Source organism: Oncorhynchus tshawytscha, linkage group LG07, assembly GCF_018296145.1.
Source record: "Oncorhynchus tshawytscha isolate Ot180627B linkage group LG07, Otsh_v2.0, whole genome shotgun sequence".
NCBI classification, from domain to species: Eukaryota; Metazoa; Chordata; class Actinopteri; order Salmoniformes; family Salmonidae; genus Oncorhynchus; species Oncorhynchus tshawytscha.
This window is the reverse complement of record NC_056435.1, coordinates 41,754,706-41,774,410: the sequence shown is the minus strand read 5'-3', so window position 1 is coordinate 41,774,410 and position 19,705 is coordinate 41,754,706. Positions and strand designations below refer to the sequence as shown.

Genomic DNA, 19,705 nt, shown 5'->3' with positions numbered 1-19,705 from the left:
GACATCATGGGAAAATAAATAAATAAGCCAAAACCTCAAAATTGTGGACCTCCACAAGTCTGGTTCATCCTTGGGAGCAATTTCCAAACACCTGAAGGTACCACATTCATCTGTACAAACAATAGTATGCAAGTATACACACCGTGGGACCACGCAGCCGTCATACTGCTCAGGAAGGAGAAGCGTTCTGTCTCCTAGAGATGAACATAGTTTGGTGTGCAAATCAATCACATAACAGAAAAGGACCTTGTGAAGATGCTGGGGCGAACAGGTAGACGTATCTATATCCACAGCAGAACAAGTCCTAGAAATTGACATAACCTGAAAGGCTGCTCAGCAAGGAAGAAGCCACTGCTCCAAAACCACCATTAAAAAGCCAGAATACAGTTTGCAACTGCACATGGGGCCAAAGATCGTACTTTTTGGAGAAATGTCCTCTGGTCTGATGAAACAAAAATAGAACTGTTTGGCCATAATGACCATTTGTTTGGAGGAAAAAGGGGGAGGCTTGCAAGCCGAAGAACACCATCCCAACCGTGAAGCACGGGGGTGGCAGCATCATGTTGTGGGGATGCTTTGCTGCAGGAGAGACTGCACTTCACAAAATAGATGGCATCAAGGAAGGAAAATTATTTGAATATATTGAAGCAACATCTCAAGACATCAGTCAGGAAGTTAAAGCTTGGTCGCAAATGGGTCTTCCAAATGGACAATGACCCCAAGCAAACTTCCAAAGTTGTGGCAAAATGGCTTCAGGACAACAAAGTCAAGGTATTGGAGTGGCCATAATAAAGCCCTGACCTCAATCCTATAGAACATTTGTGGGCAGAACTGAAAAAGCATGTTCGAGCAATGAGGCCTACAAACCTGACTCAGTTACACCAGCTCTGTCAGGAGGAATTCAACCAACTTATTGTGGGAAACTTGTGGAAGGCTACCTGAAACGTTTGACCCAAGTTAAAGAATTTAAAGGCAATGCTACCAAATACTAATTGAGTGTATGTAAACTTCTGACCCACTGGGAATGTGATGAAAGAAATACAACTATTATTCTGACATGTGTTATGAGAATAAGCTATGTCGTGTCTGCCAGTGGCATCAGTTATCACCCCTTTCTCTGTAACCCCTCATCACTCCTATGCCCCTTCATGATGACAGCTTTACATTGCTCTAGAAATGCCTCTTCTCCCATAATGACTCCATCATGTCACGCAAACACATACATGTAGAGACAGAGATGCACGCATACATACCAATGTGTTCCACAGACAGATTCTGTGCGAGCGTGTTGATCCTGAAAGGAGAGATCAGATTGCAAAACTCCCCTTACAATGGAAGTACATTTTATGGCAAATTAAGACATGCTATGATGCCTTTATGATTTACCTACATGGATATTAAGTTGAAAATGTAATACAGGAACAGACTAGGCAAATCCTTGATAGATTGACTTTATTTGGCTCTCATTTGCATTGTGAATAACCTGAAAAGTGAACCTGGTTAGTGTGATTTTGATACAGTTCGGATCAAAATAATGCATATGTTACTACACTCCTAATCTGAGGTGTTACAGCCATTCTAATCATTGGTTACAACCTCTATGTATGATCAGTGATCACTCTGCAATGAACCCTTACACACCACTTAACCTAGAAAAGAAACCACAAGAACAAACCATCTGTCCATAGGTAGCAGTTAGTAGACCCTCACTCAATCTCATTTAGTGTTAGTCATTTATAACTCATTCATAACTGTTTATAAAGCTACACTGGGAGAATATTTCATCTGTATACTATAATGGTTTCCACAGTGTTATTGAGCACTAAGGGTCCAAGCTTGCAGGTCTTGCTCATGCCATACGTTTCTGAAGCAGCTATTGAGTGGATACTACTGTATCTTAGGCATACATTTTTATGCTTGACTTTGTATTTACTGCTATGTAAGGATGGTGCACAGGGCATTGCTGGTCCTCTAAAATCCTCCTTTTTGTCCTCTCTCCTCCTTTCCATACCTGCCACCCTCTTCCCCTCTCAGGTCTCTACAATAACAGAGCTCCCAGTGACTCGAACTCCAAACCAGCCGTCCCAGTACTTGGTGTCCTGTCCTCCATGTTCAAACGAGATGAAGCGCAATCCAGGACCGTAATCATTGAAAGTGTGGTTCACCTGGAAAGAAGACAAAAATGAGAAATGGATGTGACGAGAAGTGATCATATTATGCTATTTTGAGCTTTCCCACAATACCTGTTTCCAGGAGCAGTCATCACAATCTGGGTCCAGGGTGACTGATTCTGGTTTAAATTCCTGAAGAATTTCCTCATTCTCATCCAACAGACACACTGTCAACTGGTAGGTGCACCCACAGTCTGTCCTCCCACTGTACCTACATATACACACACACACACACATTTCTTGCTGGTGTTAGCTGAACTGAAACGGCTGTCCTAAACGATATGTGGATGTCTGTTTGCATTATGTCTCACCAGTCTTCCACACTGACAGCTGGCTGGGCAGCGAGGTCATCAGGAGCGTAGCCCTCTGCCACTAGGTCAACCACCTGCCTCTTCAGACACAGCCTAACACACAGAGAGACACACCCCACAATGGTTTTAAAAGCGCTGATTGGTGTAAGGGAGATTCCACCATATTTCCTGCACTACTCCAATCCTTTTTTTATCCATGAACGATTGCACACATCAGAGAGGAGGATTGTGAATTGGACAGCAGTCTATACACAGGCCCCATTTTGTGACCATGTTCAGTTACTCACTCAAAGGAGGTGCTGAAGTATTTGGTCACTCCATCATCACCGAAGTTGTAGCCACAGTCTCCCGGCATCTCTTCCACCTGCCATTGGCTTCCACCATTCTCTGTCAGCTCCCAGAATTCCATCTGCTCTGGGAGGAAAGTGTTGAGTCACTCTCTGCTGACACTATCTCAACAGTCAAATGAGAGTCACTCTCTGCTGACACCATCTCAACAGTCAAATGAGAGTCACTCTTCTCAAAGCACTATGGAGAATGCCTATTGGAAATGTGCTTTCATCTATCCCTACAGACAGACAGGCAGATGTGTTCTTATACCTTCCCCAGCTGGGTTCTTCAGTAGATTCCTGGCCATGACTGGAGTTGGTGGGGTGGCTGTGGAGGCAGTGTCTGCATGACAGGGAAATACACACACACACTTATTTGTTATTCTTATACATGTTTTTTTTAACTGCATTGTTGGTTAGGGGCTCGTAAGTAAGCATTTCACTGTAAGGTCTACACCTGTTGTATTCTGCGCATGTGACTAATACAATTTCATATGATAGTTTTTTTTGTGTTCTGTTAACCCCTAATGTCCATTTTGTTATGTGGATTGGGCAAGGGGTTCGATGTAGAGGGAAATAAGGAGTGGTGATAGTAGGCAACCTTGTCTTGCTCTCCTTTCTATGTTTATTTGATAGTTGTCCATTTACTTCCACTTTAGCATGAGATTTGCAGTATAGAGTTAGGATGATTCTACTTGATTCGTTAAAGCCACATTTTTCCATTGTGGCATAAAGAAGTCCCAGTTTAGAGTCATGCTTTTTCCGCATTGAGGCTTACTAGAGATATCTTTTCTATGTCTATAGTAATTATGATATGGAAGGTTCTTATATTGAGTTTGTCTATTTTGTATAAAGCCAGTTTGCTTTAGGTTGACATGTAAACAGTACTAGGTCTCAGCCGTATAATTTAGGATCAATATTGAAGACAAAGGTTGGTCTAGACCAGGGATGGGAACCAGGCGGCCCGCCTTTTGTAGATTTAAGGACCAATTTTTTTGGAACTCAGTTTGGTTCTCAACTTACTGTTGAGAGTTAAAATATACAAGGTGCAATTTTGAAATGTGGTTGTGCATCAGCAGTCACTCAATTAGCCCAGGTCAGCAGAACATTTTTAGATACTCTAGCGGCCAGCTAACCTATCAATCTAAACTTGATGTAAGCATGGTCGAATTACTGCAGTGGGTTGAGCCCATTGATCATCAGTTATCATATTAAAAACTGCTAACATTTGCCTCCAGCCTATGGGAAAATGTGTGGAATTACAGCAAATATTTTGATACTATTCCTGGGGTCCACAAAAAAATAAAACAAACATGACAAGTAACAAAAACACTGATAGTCACATTTAAAATACAAACAATACAAAATAATACAATCAACACAACTAAAACAATGTGTATGTGTGTGTTTGTCTCCTCACAGTCTCCGCCGTTCCATGAGATGTTGTTTAATCCGTTTTTTAAAGGTAATTTTACTGTGCGTTGCCGTGACTTAGTTTTGGACTTGGGGACGGTGATGAGACCCTGATGGCATGTCTTGTGGGAAATGTATGTGTGTTTGAGCTGAATGTTATTTGATTATGCAGACAACAGTAATATTTCTCAGAAAACGAGAAGAGATGCAGTTAATCTCATCGGCCCTCAACTTAGAAAGACTGGCATGCATGTTGTTGATGTTCGTTCTGTAGGGCTCCTAAGTGGTGCAGCGGTCTAAGGCACTGCATCTCAGTGCAAGAGGCGTCATTAAAGTCCCTGGTTTGATTCCTGGCTGAATCACATCTGGCCTTGATTGGGTGTCCCATAGGCCGGCGCACAATTGGCCCAGCGTCGTCCAGGTCTAGCTGGGGCAGGCCGTCATTGTAAATAAGAATTTACAATGCTGCTCTGGTTTCTAGATCTCGCTTTGTTGCACTTGAACATATTACCGGACATAAATCAAGACAAGACCAGGACAAGACCAGGACAACTAGTAGAGTTGATTTGTGTCAAAAACTCAGAACATCTTTTTATAAAGAGACATACAGTTGAAGTCGGAAGTTCACATACACTTAGGTTGGAGTCATTAAAACTCGATTTTCACCCACTCCACAAATTTCTTGTTAACAAACTATAGGTTTGGCAAGTCGGTTAGGACATCTACTTTGTGCAAGACAGAAGTAATTTTTTCAACAATTGTTTACAGATTATTTAACTTATAATTTACTGTATCACAATTCCAGTGGGTCAGAAGTTTTCATACACTATGTTGACTGTGCCTTTAAGCAGCTTGGAAAATTCCAGAAAACTATATTGTGGCTTTAGAAGCTTCTGATAGGCTAATTGACATAATTTGAGTCAATTGGAAGTGTACCTGTGGATGTAGTTCACGTCTCACCTTCAAACTCAGTGCCTCTTTGCTTGACATCATGGGAAAATCAGCCAAGACCTAAGAAAAAAAATTGTGGACCTCCACAAGTCTGGTTCATCTTTGGGAGCAATTTCCAAATGCCTGAAGGTACCACATTCATCTGTACAAACAATAGTATGCAAGTATAAACACCATGGGACCACGCAGCCGTCATGCCACTCAGGAAGAAGACGCGTTACGTCTCCTAGAGATTAACGCACCTTGGTGCGAAAAGTGCAAATCAATACCAGAACAACAGCAAAGGACCTTGTGAAGATGCTGGAGGAATCCACAGTAAAACAAGTCCGAAATCGACATAACCTGAAAGGCCGCTCAGCAAGGAAGATGGCACTGCGCCAAAACCGGCATAAAAAAGCCAGAATACGGTTTGCAACTGCACATGGGGACAAAGATCGTACTTTTTGGAGAAATGTCCTCTGGTCTGATGAAACAAAAATCGAACTGTTTGGCCATAATGACCATTGTTATGTTTGGAGGAAAAAGGGGGAGTCTTGCAAGCCAAAGAAACCCATCCCAACCATGAAGAACGGGGGTGGCAGCATCATGTTGTGGGTGTGCTTTGCTGCAGGAAGGACTGGTGCACTTCACAAAATAGATGGCATCATGAGGAAGGGATAATTATGTGGATATATTGAAGCAACATCTTAAGAAATCAGTCAGGAAGTTAAAGCTTGGTCTTCCAAATGGACAATGACCCCAAGCATACTTCCAAAGTTGTGGCAAAATGGCTTAAGCCCTGACCTCAACTCTATAGAACATTTTTGGGCAGAACTGAAAAAGCATGTGCGAGCAAGGAGGCCTACAAACCTGACTCAGTTACATCAGCTCTGTCAGGAGGAATGGGCCAAAATTCACCCAACTTATTGTGGGAAGCTTGTGGAAGGCTACCCGAAACGTTTGACCCAAGTTAAACAATTCAAAGGCAATGCTACCAAATGCTAACTGAGAGTATGTGAACTTCTGACCCACTGGGAATGTGATGAAAGAAATAAAAGCTGAAATAAATAATTCTCTACTATTATTCTGACATTTCACATTCTTAAAATAAAGTGGTGATCCTAACTGACCTAAGACAGGGAATTTTTACGAGGATTAAATGTCAGGAATTGTGAAAAACTGAGTTTAAATGTATTTGGCTATGGTGTACTGGATCTCTCCATATCTTCACAACAATTTTGTCATTATGCGAGTCGTCCAGCTATGTTGTTATCGCTCATGAGTGTGCAGATCAGCATTGGAGTAAGGTAATAGTACTGTTTCATCTCTCTCACATACAAACCTCTACAGTGAATGTATGCCACTTCTTTGCGGATGACCCTGGCACAGAGCACAGAGCGAGCGGTTGCCTGGGTACCCAGCACTGGGCAACTTTTATGTTGGGATCAGTTTGTGCATAGTCCTTTGTATAGATGGCTTTGAGTTAGGCCCTGGGAGATCTCACTGGATAGAGATTCTCACAGGAAAACACTGTGCAGCCATTCTTCTACAAGTATGGTACACTGCACATTCTATGTAGTGAATAGATTGTGGGTGTATGGGGAAGGGAATGGGATGTAGGAGTTGGACAAATGGTTGAGGAGTAAAGTGGGGACAGTGATGTATAATACCATGGCTTTACACAACTAGAGTGCATCTCAAAGTGGTGTCCTTTCCTCATGTTCCATTGCAGATGAGATGAAACCACTTTAGACTACTGAGGCGCACCCTGAGTACCAGTGACACGGTACTGTATGTAAAGACTCAGATGCCCATTGAGATGCAGAGCAAAAGACATAGTACCACGCCCCAAACTCATCCACCCTACCCACCTACTGAAAATGCCTATGCAGCACCCCTTCCCCTCTCCCAGAGAAAGAATAATTATACTGTACACTGGCCTCCTATACTATCTTACATCCTTTGTTTTATCTCCCCGTCTAGATCAGGAAAAATGTGGAGTATCTCAATACGATGTGCAAGTGATGTCATCCTACTTTCGGGTCCTGTCCCCTAATCTTTTGAATGGGCTTGACAATTATATCATCAAATTCATGAACAGTCATTTTAAATATTTATAAAAATATGAATATTTGTGAATTAATTTACTACTCAGATGCCTTTTATTACGTGTTTGCGCTGAAGACCACTGTGATATGTTTTTTCCCATTGAATACCACTCAAAAAGCCTACAAAGGATACTTCCAAGAAAACGACATGTCACTTTCATATCGTATAGTCTAAAGTGGCTTCCTCTCCTCATTTCATTTGCACTGACTACCTGCACTGGTCTGAAAACACAGGCAAGCTGACATCAAGCATTTGTTTTCATAATAATAGAGATGAAAAACAGGAGAGCAGCACACCACTGACCAGGGATCATCATTTTTCTTGAGCAGAAGGTGTGTGGGGGTGGGGGGACATAATTACAAATAATTTGTAGACTGCTAAAAGCCCAGATGGATATAAAGTTTTACTGAAACATAATCATTTCAAACCTTGCATACGATAAAGTGTCTCTATTATGCATGGGACTACTTGGGAACAGATTTTTTAAAATCACTTGGAGCTGATTTCCTGGTGTTTTTACAGTCTTATATGCCCAACTGAAAATTCAACAAATAAATTGATGCCGTGTGACACCCTCAGCCTTGCTTTGAGTGCTTAGAAAAAGTTCTTTATAAATCCCAATCCAGCATTATCAGTGCTCCATTCCGGTTTATCAAAATGTACCGGTCCATTGCACCCAGTCAGCCCCAGAAATGCCGTCTGCTGACAGGGTATTAAGCACTGTAACAGTAATCCAAATGCAATCTATACGTACAGTATATACACAGGATGAATTTACACAGGATATATCTACTGCTGTACATATCATTCTTAGTATATTCGAGTGAGCCATGTCAAGAATCTAGTATATAAATTAATATGCGGATTGTATACACAGTGTAACTAAAATCCAGTCAATGTACATTAGCAGAAATATTAGAATGAGCTATGTTGAGAATACAGTAATAAAGTGATAGCATAACCGTGATAAACACGGGACCCTGCATTGAAATGAGGGGTAATGGAGATGGGCACTGCATAGATTTTAAATTGGTCAGAATGACAACCAACCATGATACAGTACGTCAGGGCAGATCCGCAGCCAAAGATCACCTCAGGCCAAAAGAAAAAGAGTAATTTACCCAAACTGGCAAAAAAACAGTCTGAGCAAACTCAAATTGGTCTTTTCGATAAATAAGAATAACAGTGTGCAGGAATCTGATCTCACAGTGTCTACGTAATGCTGTCTTGCTTTTCCTTCGTCACAGCTACAAGCAGAAACTACTGACTCATCTACTGTACTGAGAATGGACATCCGGTCTCAGATACAAACAGCCAGCAATTATCAACATTCTCTATGATAGCACACTCTGCCTCGTTGAAAAACACAACCGAAGAGACTGTACCTTTTAATCACAGGCAGAAAACGAAAGATCAGTCTTCCACCTCTCCCTCTTTTTTCTCTCTGTTCAGCTGCTGCTTCTAGATCTCTCGGACACTCGAGCTCCACTGCAGGGTAGCACCGCCCTGCCTGTGTGGGTTATATAGTGAACACACACACTGCTCCTAGTGACTGTTATTCAGAATACACACACAAACTGTGCGAGAGAGAGGTTCAAACCTGGGCCCCGTGTCAGAAAGCAGGTTTAACAAACTCTGAGTTTAAACCTGAACTATGTGTTGACAAACTCTGAGCTGTCAAACTCTTGAGATTTCGGTTTCAGAAAAGATGACAACAGTTAGTTCAATCAACTCTGGGTAAAGTTAACCCTTAGTAAAGCACTTGCATGAGGAGATAAAACGCCCTCATCAATGGAACGCAGATAACATGATTCATCATGGCAACAGGAGAAAAAAAGGCTTCAACCTGTGAATGCGTTTGCAGAATGTGAGTATATATTTAAGAAGAAAAACAATACAGTAGCAGCTGCAAAAGAACGTGAGCTGGCGTGGCAGAAAATTGCTGACCGAGTCAATGCGTGAGTATTAATTTAAAAAAAGGAAAAGTTTTATCTCGAGTGTTCCACTTATTCAACATTTATGTGTGTGTGTGTGTGTGTGTAAAACGTACATGGCAGCAACTGAAGATGAAATATAAAAATATACTTCAAACAAGTAAGGTATAATTTCATTACAAGAAATTGTGATGTTGTTTAGCCTACCCTACCTAATTAAACAGCATCCAGTGGCTACATTCAACATGTGATATATTTAAGTAGTTAGTGGAATTTCTAAGCAAAAACAAAATACATTTTTCAGCCATCCCAACACTGCCAGTATTTAATATTGTAGAGCAATGCTGGAAATTACAATGAGGAAGAGAGTCCATTCACCTCCACAGCACAACTTACGTCAGTAAGATTGTAAGAACTGTTGTTCAGCATTGGCCCATGACCTACAATGAAACTATGTAGACCTGGTACTGTGAAATTCATTTTTTTTTTGTGTTCCTATAGCTCCCTGTGAAACAGCTGTACAATGTGTACTTAGAGAAACAAATTGACAAATGTAATTTAGAAGCAAAATATAACTGCTGGAACATCAGTCAAAAGGTGGTGAGGTGCCCACAGGTGGATGATTTTACTTGTTTGAACAACATAAACAAAAAAAATGCATTTGTACTTGCAGGACATAAACAAGACTTCATAAAAAGAAAGGCATATTGTCTTTATTTGACATTGGGGAGGTGATGGGTCAATCAGAAATGATAGAAGCATATTGTGTCTTTGACTGCTCTCCCATCTCGTGGGTCAGCGGGGTGGTCAGGATCGTTACCAGGATCGTTTACTGGTTGAGTAGGACATTGTTCTCCTCTAATTGTGGCAATGTTGTGGAGAATCACACATACCACAATAATGTCACATGCCCTTTCTGGGGTGACCCTGAGCCTATGAAGGCACTAGAACCGGGCCTTGAGTATCCCAATGGCCATCTCTACCCTGGCTCGTATCCTGCAGTGAGCCAAGTTATAACGTTGCTGCGGGCCGGGCTCAGAATCAGGGTACGGGGTCAGCAAATAGGGCTGGCAGGGGTACCCTCTATCACCGAGCAGGTAACTATTGAACGCTCCTATGATAATATGAGGATACAGTTTACATTTTCAGTTGCAATAGGAGGAAACAAAATATTGTTTATAATAGGATATAGCTATAAATATATATAAACTTACCACGGGCAAAGCTAGCGCTCAGTGTACACACACGAAAAATTCATGAGTCATGCGCAGACCCAGGCCACTTTGCTTCCACGTTGCTGATGATGTGGGCTGCATCATATATGATCTTCCCCATGCAGATGTAACCGATGTGAAATGGTGCGTGCGCGCTAATAGCGTTTCAATAGGTGACGTCACTCGCTCTGAGACAATGGGTAACGATGCTTCGTGGGAGGTAGTTGTTGATGTGTGCAGAAGGTCCCTGGTTCGAGCCCGGGTTGGGGCTTATACAGAACAGTAATTACTTCACAACACATCTAGTGTTGTTCTTTCATTTGGAATGCTAAAGGCTACTGTTTAGGCCTACCTGCACATTAATGCTGTGGAAAGACTTCCTGTTCACATAATCTCCTTCAGTTACTGAAGGAGCTGTGATAGGAATATGAGTGCCATCTATGCAGCCAATCTCACCTGGAAACTCTAAAATATATCAAATGAACTGATTAGTGCTTCGCTTCGCTTCTAATCTCAAGCTTCATACTAAATAAATAAATAATTGCTTAGACTGATACCTGCAATTATGTGGAATTCTTCTTTGCTGGGTCTGTGACTAGGAGACACCACAAAAGTGTACAGTAAACGTTTCAGTGTAAGAGTGACATTTCTGACAGCCCGACAGACAGTTGCCTTTGAAATATGCCCAGCGTCAATGATGTTATATAGAAAACTTCTTTTGGCAAAAAAAACGAAGTGCAACACAAAGAATTTATTCCGAACTGAGAGCATGTCCAGGATGTGTCATATGAACGATGTGAGAACATTTTTCAGATGAATGATCGATTGTGCAGAAAAACAGAAACGCTCAAACATCATCAGGGAATGATAAAACATCCAAGCGGGGTCTGATCACCTCCCGACGGAGATTTTTTGCTGAGTTTTTGTGCAATATCAACTGGCTCTTCAAGAAAAGGACACGCCATGTCTGACATATCCTGCAGGCTTCAGCTAAAGAGGAGGAGAAACTCAGCCAGGGTTAGTTGAAGAAAAACCTGCCAGCGAGCAGGTTTTCGTCACGGAGTATGTTGTCATGGTTACTGAACTGGCTTTGTGAAACCGAAAACTCAGTTTCCTTCAACTCTGCGTTAACTAACTCTGAGTTTTCACTAAACCTGCTTTCTAAAACGGCCCCGTTGATGTGCCCCTGATCTAGGCGCTTAACCTTTAGCGCTCCTCTATGTCGCTCTCGATAAGATAATCTGCTAAATGACAAAAGTGTAAATGATGATGATAATATGTTGCTGGTGATGATGATGAAGGCGATGTTTTTTATATATTTTTTTCAGCACATTGTTGATATGTTGTTGACGAGATGATCTAAGAATGCACAGAGCACTTAACTTATTAGGCAAATTGTCTTGCTATACTTTTGTGCTGCTGCTAATGTTGATCACTAGTAGACCTACCGTACATATTTGCATTGATAGTTCCCTGTACCATCTCTCTCCAATCCAAATTACATTTTGTGGACCATATCCACAGTGGAAATAAAAATAGAATAGCTATTCAAATGTGTTTTTTGAGTAAAATATCCCTTTAAACCTCACTTCAGCGCTCTCTTTTTTTTCGAGGTGGTTCTCTTGACCAGTCCTTTCCTGTTTGATAAGTCTGAGTTTGAGTGAGAGGCAGGCAGTTAATGGCAACACTGACAGTGTAGCTGGCGAACCCGTTTTGTTCAAGAGATACGGCAACATTTGACTTATAACTATAATGCATTACTAAGTATCTCCCGGGGAATAGGCGAAACATTATCTGCAGACAGTGTTTGTTGCTAAAATATTGTAAGCTAACAGTTAGCTAGCTAACAACAGTGCACTGTTTTGAACGTCGATGACACCAGAATTAGTTGTGCACTTCGTTTATTGCTAGCTAATTATATTATTAGGTAACTTAGCTACATTATACCAAAAGTATCACTTTTTAGAGATGGACAACGTTACTTCATCGTCATACCATCATGCATATGAATCAGAGGTAACCTAGCTAACGTTAAGTATTGTATTAGCTAGCCAGTTATCACAATGCTAGCGCTCACTAACTTGTATATATTTAACTTCCTACTGTAGCTAGCAAATATTAGCTCGCTAGGTAACCATTGATAACTAGCTAGTTAACTAACTGTTTATAGCTAACTAACTAATGGTATATACGACTGACTGCTGAAAACAGGCAATGCTTATGATCATACCGTTAGGCAGTCAGCTAGCTACCTTTCCTTGGCTTGATTAAACAACCACTGTCACGATTACAGTATAACGTTAACTAGCTAGCTATTGTTTTACGGTTCATCTTGTTTTTACGTTTGAATATAATCACATTCGGAACCTGTTAACGTTAGTAATATAACTTGACATGTGCATGCATTTTTCACTCGTCTTTAACGTAATGACAGATCTGTTATGCTGAAAACACGAGGTTGCATATCTAGCTAACGTTACTTAAACGCAGTGTTAGTTAGCTAGGCAAGGTTTGCCAATGTTAGCAGGCTAGCTACTCTGTCCACGCCAACGCTTAGTTAACTAGCTCAGCGACAATCGCCATCTTGGCACCGCAGTTATAAGGTATTTTACTAGGTAGGTAACAAATGAGCTAATTAGTAACTGTCCTTCTCGTGTTTTCAACTATATCAAAACTTCAACGCTAACGTTAGCGCCCAAACGTAGTCCTCCATGTTGGCATTTGTCGATTAATTAACTTATTTAGCGAGCTACGTTAGCAATAACGTTACTGTAGCTAGTTAGCTTCACGTTAGCAAAATTCCTATCAAGCTTCTGTCAAATGGCACTGGTTTAAACCGAGTCTCGTGTGTCATTTCAGTCGTCAGCGTGCTAACAATGTAATTTAAAATGTAATTTTTATATTCCCTTTTTAGTACGTTCATATGCAACATTTTATCAATGTATTTTACAAGTGAACCCCTGCTAAGAGGGCAATCATCACAACATGTTTCTTTAATTCAGAATGTCTTAGCTAGCTTTGACCTCATGCTGATGTTATTCATGTGTTACAGGGCCAGGGGCACAGTCCACCATACAGGAGGCGGACGGTGGAGGACTTCAACAAGTTCTGCACATTTGTGTTGGCATATGCAGGCTATATCCCATATCCCCAGGAGGTGAGTAAAGGAAACCCAATCATAGTTGGTGTATGCCTTTTTATCAACAGTCCCTTGTAGTTGACAGTCTAGGTTCTTTGCTCTGAATAGTTAGGCAGAACTGTGACTGGTTATATTTCGAGGTGTGTGTGTGTAACGCATTGTGTGGAGGTTAATGGCCAGACACCAGGGGTAGGACTTGGATGTGTTTGTGGATCATGGAGCGGCCACTGCGAGCTTTTGCATTTTTCTCCACAACTGTTGTGCGTGTTGGTGTCCCACTGCCCTCCATTCCCCCTGTGTGTATTAACCCGCCGCCCCTAACTAGTGTTGTGAATATAGATACAGTCAACATCACATTCACTGAGTCACAATGAAAGTGCCATTTTGTTTTCCTTCAGTAAGCTACAACGTTGTGGAACTCTCAAATAGAAATAGGTTATGCTGTGTCTGTCATGTAGGAGTTATGGCAGCTCTATAAAGCATTACATTTCTATCTGAAACGTTCAGAGCGTTGCATCCTCCTGAATGCAACCCTGGACATGTTGACTGTATCGAAGTTATCCCCTCCCTCCCCGGTGTGGTGTGTTGACCCTCTATTTGATCCACAGAACTGGAGGAGGCGTGGCTTCTGGCAGCTTCCTTGCTGGGCCCCGCCCCTTGTCCCTCGCTAGCCAATCTGCTGCTGTGTCTCCTGAAGGGACACGCACCTAACACAGCCCTGCCCCCTCTCCCAGGGTAAGAGGGCCAACAAGTCTCTCCATACTCATCCCTGGCCCTGTGCTTCTTTGGCCCCTAGACCATTTACCCTTGCCTCTGTAGTGTTCATAGTTTTGGAAGGACTGGATAGAATTAACAAATCTAGTGATGGCACCACCTAGTTTTCCAACAAGCTGAATTGAGCTTCTATTGCTGTCTAGCTAGCCCTGAGATTAGGATCCATGATGGGGAAGGGGCTGGAATGGAACCAGGGCCCCCTGACCCCCTCAGCTCAGGCAAGAGGAGCAGCTCGACCCAACGCCAGCACCCTAAACAAGTTCAACCAGGACCGTACTGTACCTCATCCATAGACCTGTGCTAATACTCTGTGCTTTGTCTGTCTGACCGAGCCCCTCAGAGTAAGACAGGGTGATTTTTCATCCTTATGACCATATGCCGTGGTGTCACTGAGGCCATGTATAAAATATGCAGTTCCATATTATTGTGGAAGTGTTGTGAAGTTACTGTTGATGCCTGTTTTGGTTCAAAATGGTCTCAGATTTGTATTGGATCAGTGTGTGAGTGTGGTTTGTGGCCAATGTCAATGGATTGTATCAGCAGCTTCACGCCCACCTCCATTCTCCTCTCTAAGAGTTTACTTTTGTGTAAACACATACAGGCTTTTATCACCATGTCTCTTTTTCCCTCTCCAGGACTCTCCTCTGCGTAGTAGCTCCAGCCCCCCCAACAGTACAGGCAGTACAGCAGACAGTGATGGCTGGACCCCTGTCCCTCAACCCCCCTCTTGCCCCCCGCGCGCCCCCCATACCCCTGCAGGACAAGAACAGGAAACGACCCCATCTCACGGGAATCCACCCTGGGGCCTCACTATCCAGCCATGTTATGAAAAATGTAAATGGAGTGCTTTTGATCCACTCACACAATTTCAACCACTAATTCTAACCTTAACCCTTTCTCATACTCCCTAACCCTAAATTAATTCCTGTTTTCCAGCATAGCCATTTAGCATCCTCCCTGCACCCAGATGACCAGAGGAAAGCCAACAAACTGAAGAAGAGGAGGAAGGACCGGGAGAGCCAGGACGGCGAGCCGAGCTCTGCACATCAGGCCGACGCAATGAGCCCAGAGCCACAGTTCCCCTTGCCCCTGGGAGGACGACCAATCAAAGACGAGCCTGAGGATGACTTCTTCATCCCCCTCCACCCTTCATCCCCTCACCCCCTGCCCAGCCCCTCTCACTTCAATAACTCCTCCCCCTGTAAGCAGGAGCACAATGAGGAGTGGGAGTGCTGGGCGGGACAGGGGCTGGTGAAGGTGGAGAGTGCGGAGAGTTTTACTGGGAACAGGACGGTGATCCGACAGGGGAAACAGGTGGTGTTCCGAGATGAGGATGGCTCCGGAGAGGATGAGGACATCATGGTGGACTCCGGTGAGAGAACGTTATGTAAATGCTGCAAAAAAGTTACGGAACTTATTGTTGTGATGACATTGCCTATTTTAAAGTAGCAGTCTGACAGTTAATCCCATGTAAATGTTTTAGTGATGGAACTCTGTTTCTTCCCCCCTCTCTTTCTCTCAGATGATGACTCGTGGGACCTGGTGACGTGTTTCTGTATGAAGCCGTTTGCAGGCCGGGCCATGATTGAGTGTAACCAGTGTAACACGTGGATCCACCTGTCCTGTGCTAAGATCAGGAAGTCCCACGTTCCTGAGACTTATATGTGTCAGAGCTGCAGAGGCACACTGGGCCTGGCAGACACCCGCCGCTCATACCGCTCACGCATTGGCCCCCGCAGACACCTTCTTGACTGACCCCATTGCAAACCCCTTCACCCCTCTCACCTGCATTTAGACCATGCCCCATACGGTTCTAACCCCAACCCGGTCCTGTAACGCATGCCCCAGGCCAGCCCTTTCCTTTTGTCCCTGACCCCAGTCCTACCCCATGCCCTTTTCCTCACCCCTATTAGGTCGACTAAGCCTACTAGCCATCCCTCGGGGTCTTCAACACCCCCAAACTAAACTGATCCGAGTGCTATTTAAGATTTATTATACATTTGACGGTTTCTCTCTGCTTCCTTCCAGACTCTGTGTGCGTAAGTCAATCACTGAATGTCTGTCTGTGGTAGTACAATAGTTGACCAGTAGGGTTGGACTCCGTAGTCTAGTCTGGCTGACCGGTTAGCTCTGACTGGATAGAGACTAGCGACGCATCTCACATGAACAGTGGAAACCTGTCTTCACTCTTAAACTGTCGGAGAGAATGGCCTATAGAGCTGCCACCCAACAGTGTGCATTTTGGGACGTTGGCTTTTTGCTCTTATTTCATGCGTTAAAGGGGTGTGTTGACTTGCCAACCCCTTCTCCCCCAACCACCCTCTCAACTAGGTGGTTGGTACGTTTGTCTGTCTGAGGGAAGCCTTTGTCTAAAGCCTCAAGCAGAGGGTCTGTAGATAATGATGTCCAGTTCTATACTGAACAAAAATATAAATGCAACATACTGAGTTAGTTCATATTAGGAAATTTGAGTTAGTTCATATAAGGAAATTTGTCAATTGAAATAAATAAATTAGGCCCTAATCTATGGATTTCACATGACTGGGAATATAGATAGGAATCTGTTGGTCACAGATACCTTAACAAATAAAAGGTAGGGTCATGGATCAGAAAACCAGTTAGTATTTGGTGTGACCACCATTTGCCTCATGCAGCGCAACACATCTCCTTCGCATGTAGTTGATCAGACTGTGGAATGTTCTCCTATTCAATGGCTGTTCGAAGTTGCTGGATATTGGCGGGAACTGGAACGCTCTGTCAATCCAGAGCATCCACATACTCAATGGGTGACATGTCTGGTGAGTTTTTAATTATTTTTTACCTTTATTTAACTAGGCAAGTCAGTTAAGAACAAATTCTTATTTTCAATGACAGCCTAGTGGGTTAACTGCCTGTTCAGGGGCAGAACGACAGATGCACCTTGTCAGCTTGGGGATTTGAACTTGCAACCTTCCGGTTACTAGTCCAACGCTCTAACCACTAGGCTACCCTGCCACCCCATTCTTCCATGTGCAGGCCATGGAAGAAGTGGGACATTTTCAGCTTCCAGGAATTGTGTACAGATCATGGGGCTGTGCATTATCATGCTGAAACATGAGGCGATGAATGGCACGACAATGGGCCTTGTCACGGTATCTCTCTGTGCATTCAAATTACCATCGATAAAATGCAATTGTTTGTTGTCCGTATCTTGTGCCTGCCGATATCATAACCCCAACTGCCACCATGGGGCACTCTTTACAACCTTGACATCAGCAAACCGCTCGCCCACACGACACCATACATGTGGTCTCCGTTTGTAAGGCCTGTTGGATGTACTGCCAAATTCTCTGAAATTAAGTTGGAGGTGGCTTATGGCAGAGAAATTAACATTCAAATATCTGGAAACTACTCTGGTGGACATTCCTGCAGTCAGCTTGCCAATTGCGCGCTCCCTCAAAACTGTGTTGTGAAAAAACGACACATTTTAGTGGCCTTTTATTGTCCCTAGCACAAGGTTCACCTGTGTAATGATTATACTGTTTAATCAGCTTCTTGATATGCCACATCTGTCTGGTCGATGTATTATCTTGGAAAAGGAGAAATGCTCACTAACTGGGATGTAAATAAATTTGTGGACCAAATTTGAGAGAAACACGCTTTTTGGAACATTTTTGGGATCTTTTATTTTAGCTCATGAAACATAGGACCACCACTTCACATGTTGCATTTATATTTTTCTTCAGTACAGATAAATGGAATGCGTTCAACTCTTTCTTTCAATAGACAGAGCTTGAAATGGTGCTCTAGACAACCAAGGAATTATCCCATATGACAAACATGTAAAAGAGGCATCACTTGATGCGTTTCATATCAACACTTCTCCATCAAGTGAGTGCTGGCCATAGACAACCTACAGTCGTGGCCAAAAGTTTTGAGAATGACACAAATATTTAATTTCCACAGTTTGCTACTTCAGTGTCTTTAGATATTTTTGTCAGATGTTACTATGGAATACTGAAGTATAATTACAATAATTTCATAAGTGTCAAAGGCTTTTGTTGACAATTACACGAAGTTGATGCAAAGAGTCAATATTTGCAGTGTTGACCCTTCTTTTTCAAGACCTTTGTAATCTGCCCTGACATGCTGTCAATTAACTTCTGGGCCACATCCTGACTGATGGCAGCCCATTCTTGCATAATCAATGTTTGGAGTTTGTCAGAATTTGTAGGTTTTTGTTTGTCCACCCGCCTCTTGAGGATTGACCACAAGTTCCCAATGGGATTAACGTCTGGGGAGTTTCCTGGCCATGGACCCAAGATATCGATGTTTTGTTCCCAGAGCCACTTAGTCATCACTTCATGCTGGAAAGGCATTGTTCGTCACCAAACTGTTCCTGGCTGGTTGGGAGAAGTTGCTCTCGGAGGATGTGTTGGTACCATGCTTTATTCATGGCTGTGTTCTTAGGCAAAATTGTGAGTGAGCCCACTCCCTTGGCTGAGAAGCAACCCCACACATGAATGGTTTCAGGATGCTTTACTGTTGGCATGACACAGGACTGATGGTAGCGCTCACCTTGTCTTCTCCGGGCAAGCTTTTTTCCGGATGCCCCAAACAATCGTTAAGGGGTTTCATCAGAGAAAATGACTTTACCCCAGTCCTCAGCAGTCCAATCCCTGTACCTGTTGCAGAATATCAGTCTGTCCCTGATGTTTTTCCTGGAGAGAAGTGGCATCTTTGCTGCCCTTCTTGACACCAGGCATCCTCCAAAGGTCTTCGCCTCGCTGTGTGTGCAGATGCACTCACACCTGCCTGCTGCCATTCCTGAGCAAGCCCCTATCCCGCAGCTGAATCAACTTCAGGAGACGGTCCTGGCACTTGCTGGACTTTCTTTGGCGCCCTGAAGCCTTCACAACAATTGAACCGCTCTCCTTGAAGTCCTTGATGATCTGATAAATGGTTGATTTAGGTGCAATCTTACTGGCAGCAATATCCTTGCCTGTGAAGCCCTTTTTTTGCGCAAAGCAATGATGATGGCACTTGTTTCCTTGCAGGTAACCATTGTTGACAGAGGAAGAACAATGATTCCAAGCACCACCCTCTTTTGAAACTTCCAGTCTGTTTATTTGAACTCAATCAGCATGACAGAGTGATCTCCAGCCTTGTCCTTGTCAACACTCACACCTGTGGTAACGAGAGAATCACTGACATGTCAGCTGGTCCTTTTGTGTCAGGGCTGAAATGCAGTGGAAATGTTTTTTAGGGATTCAGTTAATTTGCATGGTAAAGAGGGACATTGCAATTCATCTGTTCACTCTTCATAACATTCTGGAGTATATGCAAATTGCCATCATACAAACTGAGGCAGCAGACTTTGTGAAAATTAATATTTGTGTCAT

At 43.0% G+C, this 19,705-nt stretch overlaps 2 protein-coding genes across 2 annotated transcripts; one reads left to right on the top strand and one right to left on the bottom strand.

Moving 5' to 3' along the window:
* Positions 1-1,435: 1,435 nt before the first annotated feature.
* Positions 1,436-8,800, bottom strand: fbxo2 (F-box protein 2). Its single transcript, XM_024427191.2, has 6 exons — positions 8,649-8,800; positions 3,083-3,154; positions 2,770-2,896; positions 2,483-2,575; positions 2,244-2,382; positions 1,436-2,165 (listed from the first exon to the last, which is right to left on the bottom strand). Exons 2-6 carry the CDS (start codon positions 3,117-3,119, stop codon positions 2,031-2,033), a joined length of 531 nt encoding a protein of 176 aa, XP_024282959.1. The 5' UTR covers positions 3,120-3,154; positions 8,649-8,800; the 3' UTR covers positions 1,436-2,030.
* Positions 8,801-12,040: 3,240 nt separating this feature from the next.
* phf13 (PHD finger protein 13) lies at positions 12,041-17,162 on the top strand. Its single transcript, XM_024427190.2, is given in 6 exon segments — positions 12,041-12,427; positions 13,464-13,568; positions 14,960-15,079; positions 15,081-15,158; positions 15,261-15,696; positions 15,847-17,162. Coding segments are annotated over 6 exon segments (1,020 nt in total). The 5' UTR covers positions 12,041-12,379; the 3' UTR covers positions 16,080-17,162.
* Positions 17,163-19,705: the final 2,543 nt, after the last annotated feature.

What these genes read in the sequence shown, in the direction of transcription:
- fbxo2 (XM_024427191.2), bottom strand. Translation starts at nt 3,119, where the DNA reads ATGGCCAGGAATCTACTGAAGAACCCAGCTGGGGAAG. An exon ending in TACTTCAGCACCTCCTTTGA is followed by an intron (nt 2,576 to 2,769) that starts GTGAGTAACTGA and finishes TCTGTGTGTTAG; the next exon opens with GCTGTGTCTGAAGAGGCAGG. An exon ending in GCTGTCAGTGTGGAAGACTG is followed by an intron (nt 2,383 to 2,482) that starts GTGAGACATAAT and finishes GTGTATATGTAG; the next exon opens with GTACAGTGGGAGGACAGACT.